Below are 24,691 nucleotides of genomic sequence, written 5' to 3'. Positions count from 1 at the left end.
TCCCAATCTGGCCGGCTGGGAGGAAAACATATTTAAGAGCTAGCCGGACACCCCAGTGTCTAGCATCCCGGTGAGATTGGTTCATTCTCATATTGAAATTTTTGCTTGCTGGAGGAAGTGTTATCGTTCCAATCCGTGAGCATAAAGGATCAACATGAATCCTTTCCGACGCGGGTTTCTGGGTCAAATTCCGACAGCCAATCAACAGAAATTTTACAACGTACAAAATAAAGCGACAACGCCTATACCAGAATACTAGCACAAATTCGAGCAAAATGTAGCCGATCGATGGTAGGAAATATTTACCTATCGATTTGATATAAATTCCATTCCAATCCAATCAATCATATATCGGTTGGTGGCATTTAGATAAATAATCAAGAGGTCACAGCTAATAAGATATAAATAATTAATTGTAAAGCTTCGTGATGAATACAGGCAGCACAGTCACTAATCATGCAAACAGGCATTAACAAAACAACAACAAAAATACATAATCAAAACAATAGCACAAAGGAATTTGATGCACCACTGATATCTAGTTAATTTTCATTGGTTCGTTTATTAAATTCAATTTCCACCGTTCAATCGAGTCGAGAGGTCATCGATCCAAAGGGCAGGAGGAAAACCCACAGATAAGCATCAATTTTAGCGCTTTTTCTAACCACGTGTATGAAAGGGATGCATCATTACCTTCCCGATGGCACTAATCGATTGAGATTTAGTGCACCATTTCATTGCACTGGTGACGAAGTATTTCAAAAACTCTTTCATATGCGGAACAAAACAACAAACCAGTGGAAGTACGGATTCCATTAATGGCGTATTATGCTGCGGGAAGGTGGGGAGGTATAACGGGGGATAAATAGTCAAACAAAAACAAACGAAAAAAAGGCTTTACCTTCCTTTCTTTCTATTCAATTTCAATCAAATGCAGCAATGAAGCCACGAACTGGAATCAATTAGCGCACATGATCGTCTGTTTTTGCTGTCACCACCAGGAAAGCTTACTTCCGGCACACACTGTTGGGCATGCTATTTCCCGATATTGAGTTTTAATTAATTTATTATTATTTATTTGTACACGCAAAACTTACTTTTTAGATGAACTAAATGTTTTATTTTTCATTTTGGGAAGAGAAAATGAGAATATTCACGAAAATATCCTGTTTTCCTCATTCGGCAAAAATCAAAATAAATTAAATTGGTAGATTTTAATTTAACTGACCGTTCTTCCGTACTAATGAGTAATTAAAAAGCATTTTATATTTTATTTCCACGTGAAAAAAAAATCAATAAAAATTAAGCTTAAAAATTCTTCACCATACTTAAAGGAAAATGCAAAACTTGCGTGTGCATGTATACGTCATTTGTGGTTTTGAATTTGAATAAGCAACCATTCAACTAATGCGCTTCATCCCCCGAGACAGATAGCACGCAATCAGGTGTGTATGGCGCTGGTTGATCAACGCAAAGCATTTTAAATTAAATCAATAGAAATGACCAATTTCAACCCTTTATCTGTCACCCATATCTCGTACATAAATGGATGAAATGGATATATGTTGCAGCGAAAGCGAGCGAGCAGAAACGAGCTTATAATATTCGAATTGATTGCACACAAAAATCCACCCAAAACGTTAACGCACAGTGACAGTTTGTGGGTGATAATGGCGGTTACGGAAAGCTCGCACACATTTCGCTTTGCTTTTTTGCGCCACCCCACAAACAGCAGTATCACCGGGCAACGTTGATTCGGATGAGCTATCGGACTAATTTAAACCACCCTGGGGGAAGGTCGGACCGGAGGTTTGCGGTTGTGCCCGGCCGAAGGTGTGAAGAGTGCCTTCCAGTCAGTATCATTTCATCTTTCCATCGTCAACTTGCAAAAACCACCCCAAAACACGAGCGAAAGCGATGGGTTTTTTTTTGTTCTTCTCTGCCTCAACCAGCGGTCATATTGATCGTGTGCCAGATTGAGGTCAAAGCTGATGGCCGCGTTCGGATTTGGTGGTGCCGGGCACTCACAGCAAATTAGAATCCAAATCAATCCGAAATCCACACTGGAACGTGTTTTTCGGCGCGCAAAACAACAAACTCAGACAGGCGGTGAATGCGGCCGGCGTAAGCTTTCTGCGTGCGATTGCAACGCGATATCCATCATCGGGATGTGTCGGTCATTAACATCATCGTCGTCAACGTCGGTGCCATCCGAACGTATTGTGGGATTGAATGAGGGATTGAATTTTTCCACCCGGGTGCACATGAAAAGAGATGAATGAGAGAGAAAGAGAGAGAAACAGTGACCAACCGAACGAGGGATAGCGGGGAGTAGTGAATTCGGATTCGATTTCCGATTTAATTGCTCCGAAATTTACCAGCTCCCAGGTTTCGTTTATTGGGATTTCCTTTCTTCTTTTTTGTTTTGTTTTTGGATACTAACCTGCCATAAGTGAAGCCGATGGTCCAATCGGAATCGAACGAACCACGGATCACGGTGTCGGCGTGTTCCAACCGATAGCAAACGGTACCGAGCGCTCGGTTTTGGCGCTGGTTCACAATTATTGACGAGCCCATCTGCAGTGTGTTGGACACTTTTTGCCAGTAACTTAAATCGAACGCTTCGGGGGAAACGGTAGCGGCCAGCGTGTTCGTTTCCCGGTTGTATCTGCAGTGAGATGAGTTTGCCAAATTCATGAAAGCATGTTAGATTGCTGTAACTTAGTGTTCTATTTACAGCATAGAATGGACATTTTAATATGCACAGGCAGTGATGTACCGTTGGGTAAAAAGTTTGTTTTTGTAAAGTTTAATCAATGTCAGTTTTGGACAACTTAATCAGTTGGATAAATAGTTTAATCATTTTTAGTTTTATTTGTTTGTTATAATCTGTTTGTTATAAACAATTTGTTATAATCTGGTGCAGTGGCGGATCTAGCTTCTCGGAGCCCCTAAGCGGAATGGTAATTGGGACCCCAAAACTTAAAATCATCGAGGTTTATTTTGCATTGATTCACTATAACCGATGGAAGGAAGGAAGTCAAATTTTGAAAATACTGCCTCGGGGGTAAACTGATTTCAAAAGTACTAACCGTAGATGGAGTCGTTTTTGGAGGCTCGAACTGCCGCTCCTAGGAGCCCCTAAAATCCCTAGGCACCCTTAGCCTAGTCCGCTTAGTCCGCTTTTAGGAAAATCAGCCTCTGATTTGATGTGAAAAAAATATTATCGCTTTTGCTAACCAAAACGATTCGGACTATGAAATTAATTGAAGAATAATTGAATTAATTGAAGAGTAAATAAAACTCAATATTTTTTCTACTAAGGAGCATTTTCTTGACACAATACGAACAAAATTAGTTGACAATTTTGTTGACCCTTTTTTACGAAAGTCCAGAGAAATCCTTGATTTTTCGAATATTTTTCTTCTCAGAATTCTCAGAATAGAGTATTCTATGCAATTGGCACATCACTAGGCAAGAGCATGAAACACATCGAACAAGCTAAAAGCTTACCACAAGCAACAAACAGTTCAAATACCATTTTAATCCATAATTAACAACCCTGGAGGGGGCAATTATCTACGATTGCAATACAACTCCCAGCCAATGTCGTACGACACTTCTTAACCTGTAGCATTAATCCGCTGTATCCGCTGTGTGCACTTATCTCTAAGTAGCCAGTAGGCTCCTCTGCCACCCGAGATCACCCGGAGTCACCCTTTCTACCTACCTTCCAGCAAAGGCCACATTGGTGTTATATGTGCCCTGGTAGCTCTCGCACAGCACTTCCACACCGAAGCACAACCGATCGTTCAGACTGACCAGATGATCCACGCTGACCCGGTACGTATCGAGCGTGCCGGGCGTACTGCAGCGCACGGTGGACGTCCGACTGAGGCCCGTATACTGCAGCGAAAGCTCATCCACGAACGGGTCCATGCCCGGTTGCAGCTGTAGCGCTAGCTCGAGCCCAAGCGAACGAATCGGCCGGTACAGCATCAGCAGGTTCGTGCACAGCGTTGTCGGATTCACATCGAACGCTACAAGTGGTGTGGTCTGGAATTAATTCACGTCGACAAAACGGTGTTACGTCCGCGGCCAGACAGCACAGCGATCGATGAGGCACAACCTTACCAGCACACTATCGCTACAGCGTCGCCGGAAGTGTCCACCCAACCGGAAACCGGTCGGTGTCACGTGGCTCATGCTCCAGCTCACTCCCATCGTACGGTTTACGCCACAGCTTCGCATCACGTTCAGCTGGAACCCTTCGAACCAGTGCGGCCGCAGGTGGTTGATGCGCTCGTGCAGATTCGCCATATCGCCCGGATTCAATGGCGATTGCCGGACGCCCGATGTCCACGCGAACGGCCACGGAAAGCGGGCTCCGTACCGTGGATCCGGCTCCGGTACGCACGATGCCTTTTCGTACCCGTTGTTAGTGAATTTCATCGTGCCGAGTAGTTTAGTATGCACGGAGAAGCTGTGTAGAAGAAACAAAACACAAACTGATGAATGAGAAATTTCACAGCCTGCTAAGATGGCGACTAGCCAACTACGATACAACGGAGGTTTTCATCATACAGGGAGATTACTTGTTTTATTTTTTGGCACAAACAACACACAATTCAATTTAACGTCAACAGCAAAAAAAAAACACATTTCCCGCCAACTGGGATCGGTTGCTGGGAAAAGAAAAGGCTTGTCTTGGGAAATGCTGCGTAACGCCCCGGCGGGGAGCAATTTGCATTAGTAAACGCCAAAGTGTCAACGTGCCAAAAGTGACACCGGCGTTGACATTTACGACCGATACGAAAACCCTTTACCTTAAGGGGTGACCCGTTCGATCGCTGGTACATTTTGCAGTTCCGTCTGTTCCGAAGTGCACACATTTATCAAAATGCATTTTTCAATATTGGCACGGAACGGAATCCTCTCCTCACGCCATGGAGGCGCATTGGTACATAATGCCATGGAAAAAAAACGTCCGCATTATCGAGTGTTGAACTGTGGAGAAGGACTGTAGTACCAGCACTGCAGTAAAAATGATGAAAAATCACTTCAAACCTGGAAAACAGTAGCAATTCAGAGCCGCAGTGAGAGAGTGAGGAAAACTGAACAGAGGGGAACGGGGGGCGGGAGCGAAACGAAGGATAAAACAATAAATGCCACCACACGGGGCGTTTCTCGGGGGTATGCACACTTGTCGTCGGACAGCGCTGAAGATGAGCTAAATATAAGAAAAAGTGCTAACCCCACATTCTGCTCTGCCACACTTACGATGCAGATAAACAGTATTTCTTGTGAGCTTTCACACGATCCAGTCGACCATCGTCAGTGTCGGCGAAAATCCCATTCTTCTTGTGTGGGGCACCACTATTTCGTTTCAAAATGGGGGCAAATACAAAAAACAAAAGAATACAATTTTCATTCCGTTTTTCTTTTGTTTGTTAGCTGGCGAATGTTGTTATGGAACTCTCGGACCCCATCCCGTCCGATGCTTACTGAATTCACAATCAAACGATGCATCGATTTTGGCGAAGCGGTTAAGATGGATAGCGCACCGTGCACGAGTGTGAAAATTTCCATACCGATGGAAAACGTGAATATTTTATTGAGATTTTATCACTCCAAAATGTCTGCAATTTGCACTGCACCACAGTCGGTGGGATTATTAATTTTTGCCTTTTACTTTCTTCAATCAAAACGCTGGTGCTGGTGCTGCTGCTGCTGCTGCTTGTTGTAGGGTAAATGGGCACATCTTGCCAAAAAATGAGCTAAAGCACATTTGCCATCATAAAACAGCATATTGCAGATGAAAAAGGGAAGGACCAGTAAAAGATAAAGGCGCTAAAGTACACTTTCATGTTTATTAAAAAGTGTTTCTCTATCTGTTCGATACCATTCGTGCTTGAAAGTGGTTAATCTTCGTGTGCACTTTGTACGGTTGGAATGGGGGGAAAACTATTAAATGTTAATGAGTACAATTTAATTGTAACATCACCAGGCGTAAAGTATGTGCAATTTCGCATTTACTGGTACAATTACATGATGGTCTTAATGTACACCCCAAAACACCCCCATCCCCCCCTGGAAGGGGATGGTAAACAATTAATGGGAGCATTTTTTTCTTTCTCCTTCTCCCATGCGTGCCTTCATCGGAAGTAATCTGGAACTGTAAGTGTTGTGCCATTTTTGCTATAAATTTAAATCCAATCGAATGCAAGTGTACCTCCCAACAAGCAGAACAATTGTTGCCTTTGCTGATGATATCCTTTTTTATTTGGTACATTGAAATCAATTTCTACACCAAACGCCGAAGCTATTGGAAGCACAAGGCAAAAACAGGCAAACAGAACAGTAAACAGAGAGAAAAAAAAACGCACAAAATGAACCAAAATAACAGCACATCAAACACATCGGAAAACCGTGGCATTTCACCCGAAAAAGCTCGGCAATTTTTATGAGCAAATTATATTGATTTACGTGCGCGGGCGTTTGCCCTTCTTTTGGGCAAACAATGTTCAGTCGGGGGCATAAAAAAAATCCTTCCCCCCAAACCCATCAGGACGGCATTTTAATTGGTCCGCACAGGAAAAAGATCCGTGTCCGTGGTCATGGCTCGTTCGATTTCTGACCGTTCCGCGAGGGTTGGTGGGTTTAGGGGTGGTTCGTAATACGAAACGACATTTCCGCTTTCCGGTTGATTGCCGTTGTTGCACATTACTCATAAAATGTCGGCTATAGCGATTTCCTCCCCCCATCTCCCCTTCCCTCGAGCTACCATAAACCCTTGCCCACAACCACAGCCAGGGCGTGTTGGTTCAACAATGGTCAGGTGACCTAGTTTTGGGGTGTGGTGGGCTTTGAAGAACGGAAACGATACCGCCGCCAGGAAGGGATACGTTCCGGGACCGATTTAATGACACCGATATCCGGTCCAAACGGTGGTCCAGTAACTCCCTTTTCCCGTATGAGAGAAGAGCCGTAAAAATGGAGGAAATCACACACACACACACACTGCGCAGACATGGCAGCGAGCCGCCCAAATGTCTGTGGCACGGCATTCCGACTGTTCCGTGGTCGATTGTCCGTGGCAAATGAGCCGATTCAGAAAAAAAGAAGAACTCAGTCGATCAGCACAACAACGAGCGATGAGCGGATGCTCGTTCAAGCTCGGTAAAGTTCATCGGCAGGAAATGAAAAAGCCATTTCCTGTGGCTAAAGTGTGAATGTGTGCTAGAGTATAAAGAATGTGTGCGCAGTATTCAAAAGGGAAATGTGTGTTCTTATTTCTTACCCGGCTGGTAGAACGCTTCCGATATGCTTGCTTAAAAGTATCATCGATTTAACAATAAATAAATTTAATGCCAACATTACGCTTTTTTATATTAATTTTTCCTGCGTGGAAAAAACTTTCCTATGCAATCTGTTTTTTTTTTTTTTTTTTGGCGAAAAGATTATTTACCCATCAACGCGTCATCATACCGGTCACTTGATGCCACTTGCATCAGCATAAACACTTACTTTATCGTCCCCAAAAATTGTCCCTAGCACAGTTTTCAACAGTTTTCCCTGCATGGAATGTTTTACAACATGACAACCCCCTCCCCATTTCATCTAATGCAGAACACAAAATACAAAAGGGGGGGAAAAACACGAACTTTCTAATGCACACGTCAAAGCACAAACTCTGTTTTGAAACCTTTCGACCTGATCACCTCACCCGAATGGATGATCGTCAAAAAAAAAAAAGAGGGGAAAGTTTTCCAAACGTTGTTGAAAATTGCAAATTGCACAACCCTCTGCACCCGTGACACGTGGTGGATTGCGTTCAACTTCAACAGCATCGACAGCAGAACTTTCCCATTCCACACAACTGAAGGCACCATCATCCAGCTCGTCTGCGTGGCCCGATGTGTGTTCGAGTTGTATAAACTACTAATAAACATCATTGCAGTAGGCAAACCTTGGGCTGGTTTGGTGACCATTCAACACACCCTACACGGCACACTATGCAAATCACGGCCCCCCTCGTTAGCCACTCTCATCCGATTGCATTGGATAATTAGAAATGTTCTTCCCTTTTGCATGAACCTGGCAGGACTCGCACATGATCATTTTTACCCGTAACATCCGTTAATGGTAGCGTCGGGAATGCCGGAATCCGTAGCGTTGTAGCCGTAGAAATCGTTCTATCATTTACCGGCCGTGGTACGCTCAGCCGTAAACTTTACCGCCACCAAAACAATGAAACTTTGATGAACGATGGGAATAATCGTGTTTTATGATCATGATGGTATTAAAAGTTGTCATTCGCTATCGGTGGGTCGGTCGGATAGTTGACGATCCTAGTGGCCAGAGGCACAGCTCAGGGCACACACCACGTAGATTGGGTCAGCTTTGATGGATTATAGGTGGCGGGTGTTTGCGTTCTGGGCACGGGCATGTGATGAAACTTTTCATCAAGCGACTCAAAACGATCGCGCAAAGGTAGTAAAACTTTATACGTTTGTTATAGTTGGGTTTGTGGGGCTTTAGTTTTTTTTTACATTATGACTTCGCTGTTGATTTGTGTTTGTAATTGATTTCACTTTTAGCGCTATTTTATGGACTACTATTAGTGTGTTCTTGGTGGCGTGACAGAGATAATAATTTTTAAGTTATGAAGAAACGGATTGAAGAAATCATTAAGTAAAACGTATCGTTTTGAGTGGATTGGAATTATGTGACTAAAAGGCATTAAAATGTATATCTGACAGATGTTAGTGGACAATGTGTCTGTCTTTTTTTCTTTTTTCCTTATCAATTGTGAAATAAAAGTTGTATTTAGAAATATAAGAATTGTTAAATCATTTTAAAAATTTGTCTAAAATTATGCAATCTATGCAACAAAATGAGATAGTATTGCTTGATTATGCACCATTTGTTTCCGTGGTAAATCGAATTAGTCTTGCAGAAAGGAACAAAACACTAAAGATTTGTCATGCATATTGCACAAATTTTCGTTTTGAACCAGTTTTTACCGCTACCATCGTATGCTAAACTAATTCACTTCCTGGAGAAAAAACACTTATGAAGTGTGGGGTACCGTTACAAAAGCAGCCAGATTGGTTTCTTCCACACAACTCCGGGTACCTTCAATTCCCACAGAAAATACACAAAACTTTCACCGCAAAATGGAAACAACCTCAGCTGTAAAAAAACCGTTGAAGAATCTTAGTTTTGCATGAAAATTAAAAACAAAACAAACAAACGAAAAAAAAGCTCCTGCCACCTTACCATTCGGTGTAAGAAGCCGGTAGAGGGCAAAATTTTAAAAAGAAGTAAAATCACACACAACACCAGCACATTGCGGTGGGAATCGGTGCCGGAAATGGTGTAAGTAACTGGCACAAAACAAGTGCATTAGCAGCAATACCCCTACCTCACACGAGGCTCCCTGACGAAGTTCCTCACCCCCAGGGAGGAGTAATGCTGTGAATCGGAAAAGTTTTTCCATTACGAAAGCTTCAGCATCTCGCGCTCGCACTCCTGACACGGGTTTTGGGCTTTGAATTGTACCGTATTTGTTCTTGTGAGGTGTATGTGTGTGTGTGTGTGAGTGGGAAAGTTGTTTTTTTAAACATCTCACTCATGTTCCGTTTTTCAATTTTTGCAAACGTGAGCAAGTATGGATGGTGCAAAAAAAAACCCCCGGCAAGGATTTGTTACCAGCACAATAAGGACAAATAGACAAAACCCTCTACGGTAACTGGTTTCGTTGGTTTGCCGCTAAGCAACACAAATAAAGTGAATACAAAGTGGAAATTGTTTTTGATGAAAACATTACAAATTAATGTTGCCTCGGCACGGTATCCTTCGTTTACAGCTCCAACACCACCTATTCTGAGCATGTTTTAGTATTTAAAACAGGCAAAATTAGTTTGATTGTTTGATATTGCTGGAACAAATTATCTAAAGGTTTGTAACGGGGTCTTTTAGTATCTATACCTAAAGGGTTTTTTTTACCCGACACAAACCTAGAAATTTCATTTTTTGTAACAAGAATCACACTTTTTTGCTAAAATGTTCTACTGTTTGCATACTGTCAGGCGAAATGAGGAATTTTAAACTGAATCACTAGTAAATTCAGGTTTAAGTAGTTGAGGTGTTTAAGGATGGGTGTTTTTTTGCAATGGTAAAGATCTTCACTTAACAGCATCGGTATCAAATCCTATTCAGACTAGAGATGTGCAAAGTGAGTAAGAGTGAAATAGTGAGTTGAAACGTTGTATTGAACAAGTTTCGTTCACTCACCGCGAGGCGTTTTAAAGACTCTTTTTTCGGCAAGGACATTTATGGATTTTTTTTGATTCTTTTTTTTATTTAAAGCATTATTAGAGTGAACAGAAACTTATTTCAACCAATTCACATCAACATAAATCAATTTATAAAATATTGCTAAATTACTCAAAAAAGCTAAAGCTATAGCCTAAGGAAATTTTCAAGTTTTTAGATTTTTTTTTTTTGATGTATCATCAATGTATAAATTTTTAAAATACATCAATGAATAAATTTAGCTAAATAACTCAAAAAAAGACTAGGCAAAAAATCAATTTTTTTGATTTATTGTTATTTTTTATAATTTTTAATTCTTTTATTATTTAAAGCATTATTTGAGTGAAAAGAAACGTATGTCAACCAATTGGCATTAAAACAAATCAATTTATAAAATTTTGCAAAATTACTCAAAAAAAAAGATGAGGAATTAGAAAAATTTTAAATTTATAGATTTTTTTTTATTTTTTTATTATTTTATAGTAACGGATGGAAAAATTTACTATTTTGAACTAAAACAAGATAGCAATACGGCCAGGCCGTTCTTTATGAATAAAAAAAAAACTAAAACAGGATGGCAAATTTTGGAAGATTTTACTCGATAGGAGTAATATATTTACCGTTTACAGGGTATTCGATCCTGTATGTTAAAAGGTATAATCCAGCCGAAATGAGTACATAAACCAAATGTATGCAATCCACAGGACAATTTATTCAAAGTCTTCAAACTGCCCTGCTCTTTGTGTAGTTTTTTTTACTGTTTAAAATTTAAATAAATTCGTAAATACACACATTACAAACAAAGAACAAATTGCTCAACATAAATCTGGGATGAAGGAAAAAAAATCACCCGTCACCAACAGCCCAGTATGTGCTCTTTCGGTATGAACTGAAATTTAGTTCAGCTCAAATGAACCATTTTAAATTTTATTATTTGTCTACCCAGAAAGCTCTCAAAAAAATTCAGTCCTCTACAATTGCCAGCACTGATACACACATTGGATGCCAGACCACAACAAACCACTCGACGGCCCGGTCGGAACGGCTGTCGTCTGCAGTGCAGTTTGCCCACTCGCACCGGTACCTTCTTCCCCCGACACCGACCGCTTTTTATGTTAATCTCCAAATAACAGCTGGAGGACAGTTCGTTTTTGGAGGTCCCTGGCACATGAAAATGCAAATCCCTTCCCATTCGGGAACTTTCACTTTCTTCCTTCACGACGTGACGCACCGGAACCGGTACGGTGACAAACGGACAAAACGGACCCGGTTGGATGGAAAGTGTAATCGTAAATAAATCCCAACCCACCATCGCCCGGGTGGTTCCGTGATTCACGGAACTCGTCTGCAGAGTGTTTCATCGTACGGCTACACACATACACGTGAGAAGCATGTGTTCATGTGGGTTTTGTGTGACGATCGGTAGCCATGGGAGGTATCGTTCGTCGGATATGTAGCCGCACCGGATGAGTCTGTGGTTTTCTTTCGAATGTTAAACTTTATACATACCGTACATCCTTGTACTTCGTACAGTCGCTTTTCGACAGTTTTCGTGTACGGTTTCGGTCGGGAACGACGCACCAGAAATTGCTTCAACGTGAGCAATGCTTTGTGCGGTGCGGAAGGATAAACCAGAAAACGAGCTACGAGGAACAAAATGCAGTAATTAAAACCGCCAGACTGTCTCGTTCATCTTCACTACAGTGTTTGGTGAAGAGATTGTTCAATTCTAAAAAGAAGTACAAAGAAAGAAAGAAAAAAGTTAAACATTTTACTGCAATATTTTTAACGCTATATTTTAAACAGTAAAACATGCCCGATACAATATTCACTACCAAAAAACCCCGATCCGTAACTGGCTAAATGGTGCGATAAAATGGATCACTTAATACCTCGGCATTCCATTAGAAGCAATTTTAAGGATACATTTCGGTCAATTGCGAAACGATCTCCAAAAACCCGTACAAAAGCATCGAAAAGGGATGCCAATTAACCAAATTGTTTCGCTCATTCATCGCCACCACCGTGTGCCACACAGTTGATTTTAATTTCACCTAATCGCCATTTGACGGTTATTTACGATTCCATTAATCGGCAGTACACCTTTCGTTCGATGTGTTGTTTTTGGGGAGGGGGGGGGGGGGAGGTAGGCCTTTACTTCTAAGAACCGTATTTAATCATGTCACAAGGGAACGAAACGTTCATTAATGGTTTCCTGGAAAGGTTTAAAATTGGAAGCCTTTTGAATTATTCACACAAATGTAATGTACTGAGAAAAACAAAATTTTATAAAAAAGTGTTATTAATGTGTTATGATGAGCAGATACTTCAATTGTAATGTATTAAATCAATCATATCATATCAATCATATCAAATTCAATTGTAATGCATGTCTATTCGATATGATTTAATTGATCCTTTGGCCACAAAATTACAATTTCTCTTAGGGGTAATGCAATTATTGCGTAACGCAAAAAATATCAATTTTTGGGTCAATTTATTTTCATTAAAACAAATTATTATTTTTTCCCCAATTGCATACGTCTATCATTTGGTAGTAACTTAAATATTAATGATGGAAAAATATATAAAAAAATATGCAGAGACGCTTTTGTCTATTTCTTCAGGATCAATAAACTAAATCTTTGAGCTTTTTTGTTCTACGGAGTGGATGTTCTCGTGGGGTTGAAGTCTCCTCTCCTCTCTAACAAAACGTAACGCTAGAAACAACCCTTCTCCTCCTTCCAGTGTAACATAATAATTGAATGATCACTTAAAACAAAATAAAATAATTTTCTTCGTTATGCTAATAATTACTACTGAACAAGATAGCTTCAGATAGCAGCTTTTCAGCTTTGTTTTATCATTTTTTAGTTCTATTTTCTCTTTCTTTTTGCCACTCATTCTCCACTGAAAATGCCCTGACCATAATAATAAATGACCAACAATTCAAACCTGTTTGAGAGAGAACTAAGGTTAAAACACTTTCTACCAGACAACAAAACCATTAGTACATTCATCACCGGAAGGCATTCCTTTCACTCATACCGGCGGCGGTTAAGTAACCCAAGCTTAAGAACCAATCATCCACATTATCATGAGCGGTAGAAGATACACGCTATTAGCTTCATTCCCGCAGTAGTCACGCTCATCAACTTGAAAGCTTTCCAGCCACTCCTGCCACTTCTTCAAAATCCTGTTTCGCTGGTTCAATATTTGCTCTAGACCGATCGGCACCGCGCATCATCTGCATGGAACGCAACATCGCAAAACCACGGCACCGAAATCTACATGAAACGGTCCGATTCCACCGAAAATTACTTATCATTCGTGTGCGGTTCATTCGCAAAATGGAACCTTGGCCTCGCGAGGCTACTTAAGAACATTCCGAACTCCCGTGCCGAACAGTTTTTGTCGGCATGCTGTGGCGCGATATTATTTATTCATGGTAATCATCGATATCTACTACATTCCGCGGTCTCAGTGGGTGGGGGGGGGGGGAGATTCGTTTTTGAATGCCTCCGAATACCGTGGACGTGCGAAACGAACCGAAACCTTCCTCCGGCATTTCAGTAATAATGATGCCGATCGTACCTACCATAATAATAGGCAATAATGACGAACAACTCTCATCATCATGTTGGGCCGGGAGCTCGTACTGTGCTCTGGCGCTGACTGTCGCTATCCCCAACGCGAGTCCCAATCCATCAACGGTTCCGGTAAAATTAGCTCTCAATCTAATGGTGGCGCATTGCCCTTCGGACCCCGTTGCTCCCGGTGGATCGTTTTTCTTCCATCGCGACCGTTAGCGGTGCGAGCGTATGTGAGCTTAAATCACACGCAGCCTCGCGGCAATGGCGGTGGTTCATAAGCATAATATTAACATCTACTTAAGCGGCTGTTTTAAGAACCGGGTTGACGGAAAACCACCCCACCTCGGTTCGGTGCCGAACGGAACGGGAGCAATTATAAATTATTCAAATACATTTTGCCAAACCCAGCGGGAAACTAAGGGCACGGTAGTGCTGCCGGTAAAAGTCTCCCGGCGGCTTTGTCACCATGATGAATGATGAGATTTCACAGTGTGTATGTGTGCGTCATGCTGCCTAGGGGGCAAATGGGATCTGGTACCATTCTGACACGCCTTTACTTTTGCGGGCTAAAGACACAACCACGGAAGACAAACAAGCGCCACGCTAACCGATCGTTTGCTTGACAGAAGGAACGTGAAAGGAATAGTCAACATCGTATCCATGTAGTGAAGTCACCTTCACGATCAGTTATTAGTTTTCCCGACAGTTTTCCCTGCCATTCCAATGGTAGCGTCGCTCACGATATGTATATATTTGGAAATTCGAAATTTCGAAATGAAATGCATCAGGCAGGACGATTTGATTAGAAACTTCAACAAAAACCGAATTTCGCTGGTTCCGCTAATTCGTTTCCTCATTTCAGCGCGAAACTCACACGCAGACATAAAATTCGAATTAAAATGTGATTTTCAGCATGGAGGCGCCCAGTCCTCGCTAGTCGCTCTGAATATGTCATGGAATGCAAATATATTTTCTATTAAATTGTCCCGCTCCCCTTTTCAACTCTCTCTCCTATCATTCGACAGCACAAACCGTCCTATTAAAATAATAATAAAAAAAAAACCGGGTTAGCCGCCATTCAGGTGGAGTAGATTTAAAATGCAAATTTAATATCCTCCACTGTGGTTAAACTAACGCTTCCCTATTCCGATGCGAAGCGGGATCGGGAAGAAGTGGCAAACCCCGGGAAACTCAAATGGTATGTAATCTATTCCATGTGAATGTCACCAGCGTGTCACCGAAAAGTCCGGCCGATGGTGGTAGTACACTTTCGCAAAACCACATCATTTATGCAATTCAAACCAACAAAAAAAAGGGAAGAGAACAATATCGGCCATTTGTAAAGCACTTTAGTCAACATTCAGAGGTGTTGTTTTTTTGTTGTTGTATGTGTGTGTGCGTTTTATCCGACCCTCTTTTGGGATGCATTCGACTGCATAAAAATGTTTTGTGCAGCCTGCAGAAATCGGCCTTCAAAACGGTAAACATGTACTTTTGCGCTCGGTTCGTAATTATCATAATTGATGATTAGTTTAACGAGTATTATGACGATGATAATTAATCGTCGCTTTGCCGAAGGGAGTCGATTTAACAAACAGCCACATCATTAGTGCACTGCATCCGCGGCTGATAATTACATTTTGCACTAAAGTGTTGGGTAGCATCAAAGGTGAATAAAACACTTGAGCGAAAACAAAAACAAATAAACATTATTTCTCAACAATAAACCTTTTAAAAACACAATCCAATGGGTTCCTTCTGTTTTGGTGGTTTTTGTAAATAATATTTGACCAGATTAATCTCAGTTTGTTGTTTACAACAACGGCCCAACGTTTGACAGCGCCAGATGAGCGAGCGAAATGAGGAGCGAAACGACCGAGCGAGACGGTTGCGGACAAGTTTAGGGATATTCATCCGATCCGAAGGATCGCGGGCGGCTCGGATGAACTTCGGAAAGGAGTAACGACCGCGATCGGTTGTAAAAAAAAGAGCATAAAAGTGCGTAAGAAGGGACGCTAGTTCTCTTTTTTTCGATAGAAACAGCCTGAGAAGCAACAGTGATTTTTTAATTTAAAGATTGTACTTTATCATTAGAAAAACTGTTTCTTGATACTTTTGGCAACGGTTAGAAAGAAAGGGCTCGTTGCTGGACGCAACACAGTTGATAAGCATTTGAAACAACGGGAAACAAAAAATCTGCATTTCACTGCAACTCTTCCCAGTCATGCAAAAGCGAGTTCATGCGGTCGAGTTTCTTTTGTTCTCATGGTCCCTAACGGGTCTGTTCGGAATCCACCGCGGAGTCCCGGAGGAAGACATTTAGCGACCACACGCACACACTCAAACCGGGTTGGTATATAAAGCCCCGCGTAGCCACGCCCGCTTCAGTCGCCCGCGAGCGTTCGTAGCGTGTGGATCTACGCCGGATTTTAGCAAAAAAATAAATGAATTTCAGAAAATAAAATCGCCAGGGGGGTTCCTCAAATTCACTCTCTCGTGAGAGCGTGAGAGAATCTTTTTTCCCCATACAATTTCCTTGGAGCTTTTGCTGAAATGATAGAGAACATTGGATTAGAAATTGGTGTAGAAGAAAGTCATGCTTACATTTGCGCCATCCGACCAGCCGTTGAGGGGGTACGTTGTGTACCGTATATAAATGAAGCTGAACGGGAATGGATTTCACTGCACGTATGATGCAAAAAAATAATTCTTTCGTGCTTTTAGATATTTTTGGGGAAAAATATTGCATGACAGGTTTGTTTCCTACCATACGGCCGTTCCGATAAAAAATATTAGACGCTGTTTGGACCTTTTTAACTACCCTCAAGGTGTGGCGTTATGGAACATTTCTTTAAACACACAGAAATACGAGGTAGCTGCTACACGTGCTATATTTTCCCCATGAGCGTTTAGACAGACGACCGGTAACTAGCACTGTTCGTTGTCGCTACGCGCCTATGCATGCGGAAGGTGTTACTGGTTGTTGTAGGCAGGTAATGAACACAGGATGTTATGTAGGTGCGACTAGGGGAAACCGAATACCTCTGATCAGAATTGAGTCATACCACAAAGCATTGCTTAGCCAAGTAATGTTTACCGGCTAAACACCGACTCGCTTACCAGTGATGCGTTCGGGTACATAGGTAAAGAATATGAATGTAACAGGATGCGTCGATTAGGTGTCGAACGATGGGACTACAGGCAGTGAACGATCAATTAAAAAGCTGTTCAGAAGTCCTAAATTTTTTATAACAGTTGTTCATAAGTAGGTCAACACTGTCCTTTACACTTTTATCCAAATCGTATGTTTGAAAGAATTTAAAAATTAAATTTGTGACGCTGAAGCAATCTCCGACATATTAAATCAAAATAACATGGTTAATTAACTGTTTAAAAATCTGCAAAAATCTTTAAAAGATACGAAATGTTATTCTTTACAACTTTGTAGAACATCATTTCGTCGTTAATTAACAGTTCATTTTCAATCAACTTTAGCACTGCAGATGGTGAGTGCAGTGTCATTTTTCTTCATTTCTCGACATGATGTTCCTTTTTCACTAATGTAATTACACGGGTAGGGTCACCCATTTTCACCCTTTCACTAACGGCAAATGTTTTCTGATGTCTTTTTCAAACCAGCATTAAAAAATAGCTCAAAAAGTGCCTAATTTGCTAGCAAATAGCTTCCATGCCTATGCACACGGCAGGATGATTTATTTCCAATCTCCCAAAAAGTTCGTTGAGGGCGTTTCTGGTACAGTTGAAACCTATTTGCATATCGTTTCAACATACACACTCAAAAAAAAATCATCCCAAAAAACCCCGGGGTTGAGATGTTTGAATCTTTTCGAGGCATGTTTTTGTTGTGAAGAAATTGAGAATGAATGAGTTTTCCACCGTGCACCGATTTAGCACACGGTTGCAGCAAAGTTTAACTTTCATTTCCCTAAGTACCACCACGTGGTGCGTGCATGGCCACCCTTCTTCCTATTGCACAAATAGGCAATTCAATTACTTCCTGTGGATAGAGCTGCATTATATCCTCCAGATTTCAACGGTGGTCTTGTGTTCGTCTTCCAGGCGCAACTTTGTGGAAAACACATTCTCCAACAGAAATTTCTTCACTACACTGTTAGAAACTGACGCCCATTTCCTGTCTTTCCAACCAAGAAGAAAGCGAAAAAAACATAGCATAGCAAAAATTAAATGGTTTTACTAACATAAGCATACCCCAACCCTCGGCTCGGCATCAAAAAGCACTCCGGATAACTAATTAAAGAAAATGTATCCTCTTCTTACCTTAACCGGGGTAAGGGGTTACACTTTCGTGCCTGTTGGAAAAGGAAGCGTTTCGCCCAGCAGATCTTAAGAGCAATGGCTAATTATGAAAAATTAATGTTTTGCCGCAGTCAAATTATGTGCTGGTGGGGCGTAATTTACACGCGTGCAGCAGGGGAAACACAGAACGTAGGCAAAGGTAAAAATTTCACTTGCGTCGACGAAAAGTACAGCGCCAGACAATTGTGTTTGTGTGTGTGTGCGGCTTTTATCGTTTTTCGTTGCGTTTTGTGAAATGTGTCTGACACATAGAGAGTTTTTTTTTGCTGGCTTCTTCTACTATTTGATTCATGTCGGCAACTTCATTACGCAGTGGCAATGTTTTGCTTTGTGGATGCGACTATAATTCCATTTCTTGCAAGAAATGTGTTTTGTAGAGTTTTCTTTCATCAAACATAACTTTTGTTTGTACAGTTTCACTGCTCGTTCCACGTTACAGCCAGTCTTTTTTGAGATGCTTTAGGCAAGGAGTTTTTTTGCTTTGTTTTAAATTGTTATCATTTTAATTTACTTCCTTTCCGTCGCATCGGTTTCTACCTTTGATTTCCATTTTGCTTATAGAAATTTACATGGTAATGAGAAGTGTACTGTTTTTTAAGAATAAAAAAGAAATTAAATTTTAATTTACTAATGAATTGAAAACATAATTAAAGCAATACTAATTAGAATCACGAAAGAAAAAAATACAAAAAAAATAATGCTAAAAATATTATATTTTTATTTTTTTTATTTTATTACATGATTACGGCTTTTGCCGTAGTATACTAAAAATATACTAAATATACTAAAAATATAATGCTACAATATTTCAAAGCATAGTCATGTACAAATATGTTCAAGTAAATTCAATAGAGACCGGGAACGATTTTTCTTACCCTAGTTGTGGAATAAGCTGTATTAAGAGCACAGTTTACAAACACTGAAATATGATGATAAATCTTCAAAAGTTAACATGTTAATTTTTGTTTTTTTTTTTAATTAAAACAAACCATCATCATCCATTTAAAGCTCCTTTGAGCAAACAATCCAATACCAAAACGACTTTTCCCGAAACGCCAACGAAATTCGATCCCGCAATCATTGACCATTTTATCCGCATGTTAGTGTTAGCTCGTTATCCTTGATGTAAATTGCCATCATCACCAAAACATACGCACCCTTCTGATGCCTAGCTGTGAACTACCAACATTCGATACTGTCACGCTGCGGAGATCGAATCGGCCGCAAGCTGAAATGACCGAAAGAGTTTGAACGATAAATCAACTGGGTCAAGATAACGCTTGCAAATGAATGGGGTTACATTTTTCAAACCATTCCTAGTGTTTAACCTTCCTTAGTATGTTGATACACGGAAGTGTGTGTGTCGGTGGTAAAATCAGTTCGGTTTAGGTTGGACATACAGCGATAAACGTTTACAACCCGTTCCGTGTCCGAGCGTGCCCTTTTCGCTGTTGATAATGCTGTATCAGTATCAGTTCGGCTTTCAAAACCTTGCTACGAATTTCAAACCGTGTATCTTTATTTCCCCTTCAACCCTTCTTCCCCATATGAACACTCTTTGCCAAGGACGCACCATATCCAAAATGTGCATATTAGAAGCGTTGTCTGTTGTCTGTAAGCTCCCGTTCCCATCGGGAGATAATTTATCGGATATGTCCTACATTTATTTACCTTTTGGGGTGTTCGGCTTTCGACCAGAGCGCAGGGTGAAACCATCCGTAAACGGAACAACGGACAACCGGCCATTTTCCCACCTTACGGACGACCGAATGACTTTCGAAACTACCCAAAAACTATATCTCGCTTCGTTCTTTTCCTCGTGCGGTCGGCGTCAGATGGACAATTTCGCCTAAGCCTTCGCTCCATCCGATGTAACAATGGAATTTTCATTGTTTTGAGCAAATCGTTTTGCCGAGGTGTGGCAAAGTGCAGATGGGTGTTCGGGCTGAAAAAAGGACACCCCCTCGACACTGACCCTCCTCTACACCTCCACCTCCCCCCATCTTGATCTTTCGGAAAGGAATCCCAACATTGCCAAGTGGAACGAAAAAGGGGGTTCATTATTCTTACATTTTATTGCTCTGGCTCCGGTGAAATCGTATTAAAAATAATTTATAGGTAATTGGCGTTTTATTGTTTGACTTTTATCTGCCAAACCTTTCCCCCCCACACCAGGCCCAGGAATTTCGCTCGAAGCCTCTAAATCTTTCACGAATGATAAAGGAACAGATAAAGCAAAGAAGCAACTCAACTGTAAGGCGCATCCAGTGGTGAAAGGCGGCAAGTTTTCTCTCCCTTCGCTTTCTGGTGCGTTTTGTGCCACCCGAAGGAAACCCACCCGACGGAAGCATACGGCGAGCGAAATGGCCAATGAGTTAGGTACCAGGCGACTCCATTCATGAATCGTTCCTTTTTTGTTGTTCCGTTCCCACCCTCGACCGCGACGTGAGTGGGAAGGTGGTGGGGGGATGCCCGGCAAAACGACCGGATACGGTAAACCCGAAACGGATCAGTCAGGAAGGCGAGGACACATTTCCATTTTTCGCCCAAAACCCCGTTGATAAGGGTTTCCCTTTTATACCCCCAACCCACCGGATGATGGTGGAAGTGTTAGAGGTTTGGTGACCCGGTTTGATGTCACTCTGATGGCCCAAATACACACTTCCCTTTCGGCCCCATTCCCATTTTTGCCCGCTCCATTGCAAACCCCATTCAACTGACAACAGTGGAAACCGATCGAGAAAAAGGGTATCCCCATATCGATTTCTTATTCATGACGGTCGATATCGGGAGGTGGGCAATATATGCACACACACATTGATGATGGGGATTTAAGCAAATAAAAGAGCATGCAGCTCAACCGGTCAATGGAGGGCGTCCGGAAATGGAATGGATGAGCTTTAAGCACACTTGAAATTAAATTTGTATCCAATTTGATGAAAGACATTTCCGATTTTGTCAGCCCAATTCAGCACACCGTCCGACAATCGATAGCGGGACTCGAGAGGGCCAATTGAAACATTCATGCTTCGGGGGGTTTTTTTTGTCCATTGGTGCCTGGATGAAACGTTTCCGTGCCTGATGACAAAATCGGAATTGAGTTGATGGGTGCTTCTTTGATTTCCGGGTGGGATTCCAAAGAGTAAAGACTTGAATTTTATTATCATTTTTATGTTACCTCTTTTTAAATTCAAAATGTTTAATCAATTCCAGCTCGACATCAAAATGGAATTGAATTTTAGAACAGTTTCTTAATGTAAATTGATTCATTTCGGAACTGATGTTCGTTAATTCTGTATCCGTGAACTGTACTAATAATATGATTTTTTTATATTGTTAATTTAAAAAAATTAAATTATTTGTTTATTATTTAAGGAGAAAAACGTCAAAAAAATATTATTTTTTAACTGAACCATTATAGTTTAATGAATAAAAATAATATAAGCAAATTAACTATTGATAACGTGGTCCAGTGGTCTCAACTCAATAACAGTCATAAATTTAACACATTTACTTCTGCAAAAAAAAATCAGTCTGTATTTATGCACCCAAAAAAACTTCCAAGCATGGGGCGAATTTGAATTATGTATATTTCTCCCTTCTTTCATTTAGTTCCAAAGCGTGATACCGTTCGAGTCAAAAGGTTATTTCATCAATATCTTTTCATAATTTATAAACAACTTTTGTCTAGCTGTGTTCCTCACTTATTTTCCCTTTTTGTTTTTCTTACTCCCAATCAAGGGAACATAATTCGATTACTGATTGCTTCCCATCTGGTATGCAAAACAAAACCCCCGTAGCACGAAACATAAAAAACAAAAACACAAACCCCAAAAAACCAATTTATTAAGCACCGTCCGATGCAAATGCGCTGGGCAACAAATGCGGAACGAAATGTTGGCAAAAGTATATCAAAGTAAAGCGCACCGGATGCAATCGTATATTCCACAGAACTGAGCGAAAATAAAAATACCAAAGATACCTACCCTGTAGCATGGTCGTCCCTCTCGTAACGATAACTGATATCCTTCGGTTCAGTTTCGGTAGCAGCTTCATAATCTTATGCCACATCCACACAAACATACCAGCACAGTGTCTATCTTCTTTATGCAAATGTTATCAAAGATTGAAATATGAAAAAGCTTACTCCTCCATTCCGTGCACCGAGTAACGAATCGGATAAAGTTGCGACATTGCGCCTTAACCAAGCAAACTGGAAGAAAGTAAAAAAAATAAAGAACTTCATTTTATCTAACACAGTTCTTGAATTGGATGAAATAACAACGTAAGAAACTCGGTGAACCCCCGCTAATGCTACCATTCCTATTTGCTACGGATCCGGATAGGGAGCAACCGGAATCTTGGTAGATGAGATGTACAACACCTGGGCACGTTTAAAAATGGTGAAGGGTCGGTCTATAAGCCATCAATTGTAGTGTATACCTTCATCCGTCCATCCGTGGCAGGGCGCAACAACAACAAACTCCGAAAGCAACTCCGAAGCGGCAAAGCAGCAGGGCAATAAGACCAATACCTTCCACGGAAAGTACCAGAAGTACCGAAATAATCTGTCTGCCAGCCGGTCCCCTTGTTCGTAATTCGTTCTCTGCTCCCATGATTTGCCAACCCCCTTCACCTTCATCTCGAACGAATGATATTTCGATCATATCAGAAATTAAATATAATCCGATTAGCTTCCCCTTCTGCCGTCATTTCTCGCCCCACCCAAAGAAGCCGATCGAATCCGTTTGGAGGAGGTGAAAAAGAGAAAAAAAAGAGCACAAAACGAGTGAGGGTGATTATGGAAACTGTCTGCTTCCTGTACAGTGGAAAATTTGTCCCTAAATCCCTTAGCCCAGTGGCGTAGTTCAAACCCTCGAACTTTACGCTGCTTCAATGCTTGCGAATCGAACACATCCACGGTTGATGGTGCAAATGTTTCGTTTGCCAATTGCAACCATTCTCAGCTCAGCTACAGCTTAAGTCAACAGCCGTCCATTTTCCCGAATCCTCCCCCTCCCTCCGGCCTCTCACGGATAGACGTTTTTTAATGCTTGCCGAGAGATGGGTGGGTGTATTGAAAGCTTTTAATGGGAAATGTGCGGATCATTTCATCACTATGGGAAATCGGTCTGATTGGGCCAATTATCTGCGATTCCGAGCATGGGATGGATGTTTCATTTTATTTCTATTTTTGTTGTGTTGCTTTCTGCCTAACTTTACACTTTCAATCACCTGTTGAAGCGACCTGATGATTGTTGATCGTAAACACTCTACAAGGAGAAACGTTTCATCTTCAACTGATTTGTTGATTTTGTTTCAATTTTGTAGACCTCTCTACTTAAACCTTTCTTCAGTCGAATATTAAAACGCAATGCGTACAAAAGAGTTGATTATTACCTTTTTTTGCTTCTTTATTTCAATCGACCACTTCCATCCATCGATCAGTGGAAACATTCTAACGAACCAAACACTAAACCCCCGGTTCACCGTAGGTTGGTTCATAAAATTAAAAGAAAATCGCTCCTGAGTGAACATTTCACTTGGCACGAGAATTGAGAGTTTAATTTCCGGTCATGCATTGTGAACGTTCACTCACATAAAGCGGCTCAACCGGCTTCTCCGTCGTACTTCGCATCGGAAACCAATTTTTGCACAATATTGCACATGTACACGTTGCATTCGGCTTCATTTGGCAAGAAAGCTCCGTAGATCAGAATGCATCTATCGTGCATAGTGGGACAGGTAGACTGAAACTGACCCGAAAGCCTCAAGGGCTTTTAGGAAGCCCCATCCAGTGTACAATAGATCCGATCGTGTGCCAAACCATACTGACCACCCTACTATTTCCAATCGAGAATCTGTTCGTTGAAATTCAAAACCAAAAAAAAGCTCCATACCACTCACGTACCCACATTCGATGGACGCATCGGACGAAAACTGTACCCGGCTTGACGATGACTTTTCCTTGATCCCTCAGCAGTCTCGGCAGAAAATCTCCGGATCAGTTACTCGAGTGCCCGAGGATTAGATTTTCCACTCGAACGAACTATAGTCCCTATCGGGTGTGTACCGGTGATACGATGCTTGTGGTTTTTCAGCTTGATTTTTCTCTTCTTACTTTCGTTTGCCACATACGAGGAAATCGAACCAGAACGGAGATGCTGCTGTTCATGTGGGGTAGGGAAAAAATGTACTCTTCATAATGCTACGAACGGATGAACGAGGAAAATCAGCTTACGAGTTGGACAAATATGTTGCACCAGGACGCAAAGCAACCTGCATCGTTCCCTTGGGATGTATTATGGAACTGAATCTGAAAGATGTTTACTTCATGCCGGTGGGAATGTCAAACGTATGTGTTTTTGAAAAAAGCTCTAGTGGACATATTTGGTAGGGTTAATTTTCTGTAAAAAGTACCAAAACATTCTATTCGGAAT

At 41.2% G+C, this 24,691-nt stretch overlaps 1 protein-coding gene across 1 annotated transcript; it reads right to left on the bottom strand.

The window, feature by feature from the left end:
* Nucleotides 1-1,500: 1,500 nt before the first annotated feature.
* Nucleotides 1,501-4,650, bottom strand: LOC125761915 (mitochondrial import receptor subunit TOM40 homolog 2). The gene is made up of 4 exons (XM_049423506.1): nt 4,135-4,650; nt 3,731-4,056; nt 2,444-2,668; nt 1,501-2,133 (listed from the first exon to the last, which is right to left on the bottom strand). The coding sequence occupies exons 1-4, from the start codon at nt 4,450-4,452 to the stop codon at nt 2,025-2,027; spliced, it is 978 nt and encodes a 325-aa protein (XP_049279463.1). The 5' UTR covers nt 4,453-4,650; the 3' UTR covers nt 1,501-2,024.
* Nucleotides 4,651-24,691: the final 20,041 nt, after the last annotated feature.

The sequence above is a fragment of the Anopheles funestus genome, chromosome 2RL (assembly GCF_943734845.2).
Source record: "Anopheles funestus chromosome 2RL, idAnoFuneDA-416_04, whole genome shotgun sequence".
NCBI lineage: Eukaryota > Metazoa > Arthropoda > Insecta > Diptera > Culicidae > Anopheles > Anopheles funestus.
Note: the sequence above shows the minus strand (reverse complement) of the source record. Positions and strands in the feature narration are given on the sequence as shown.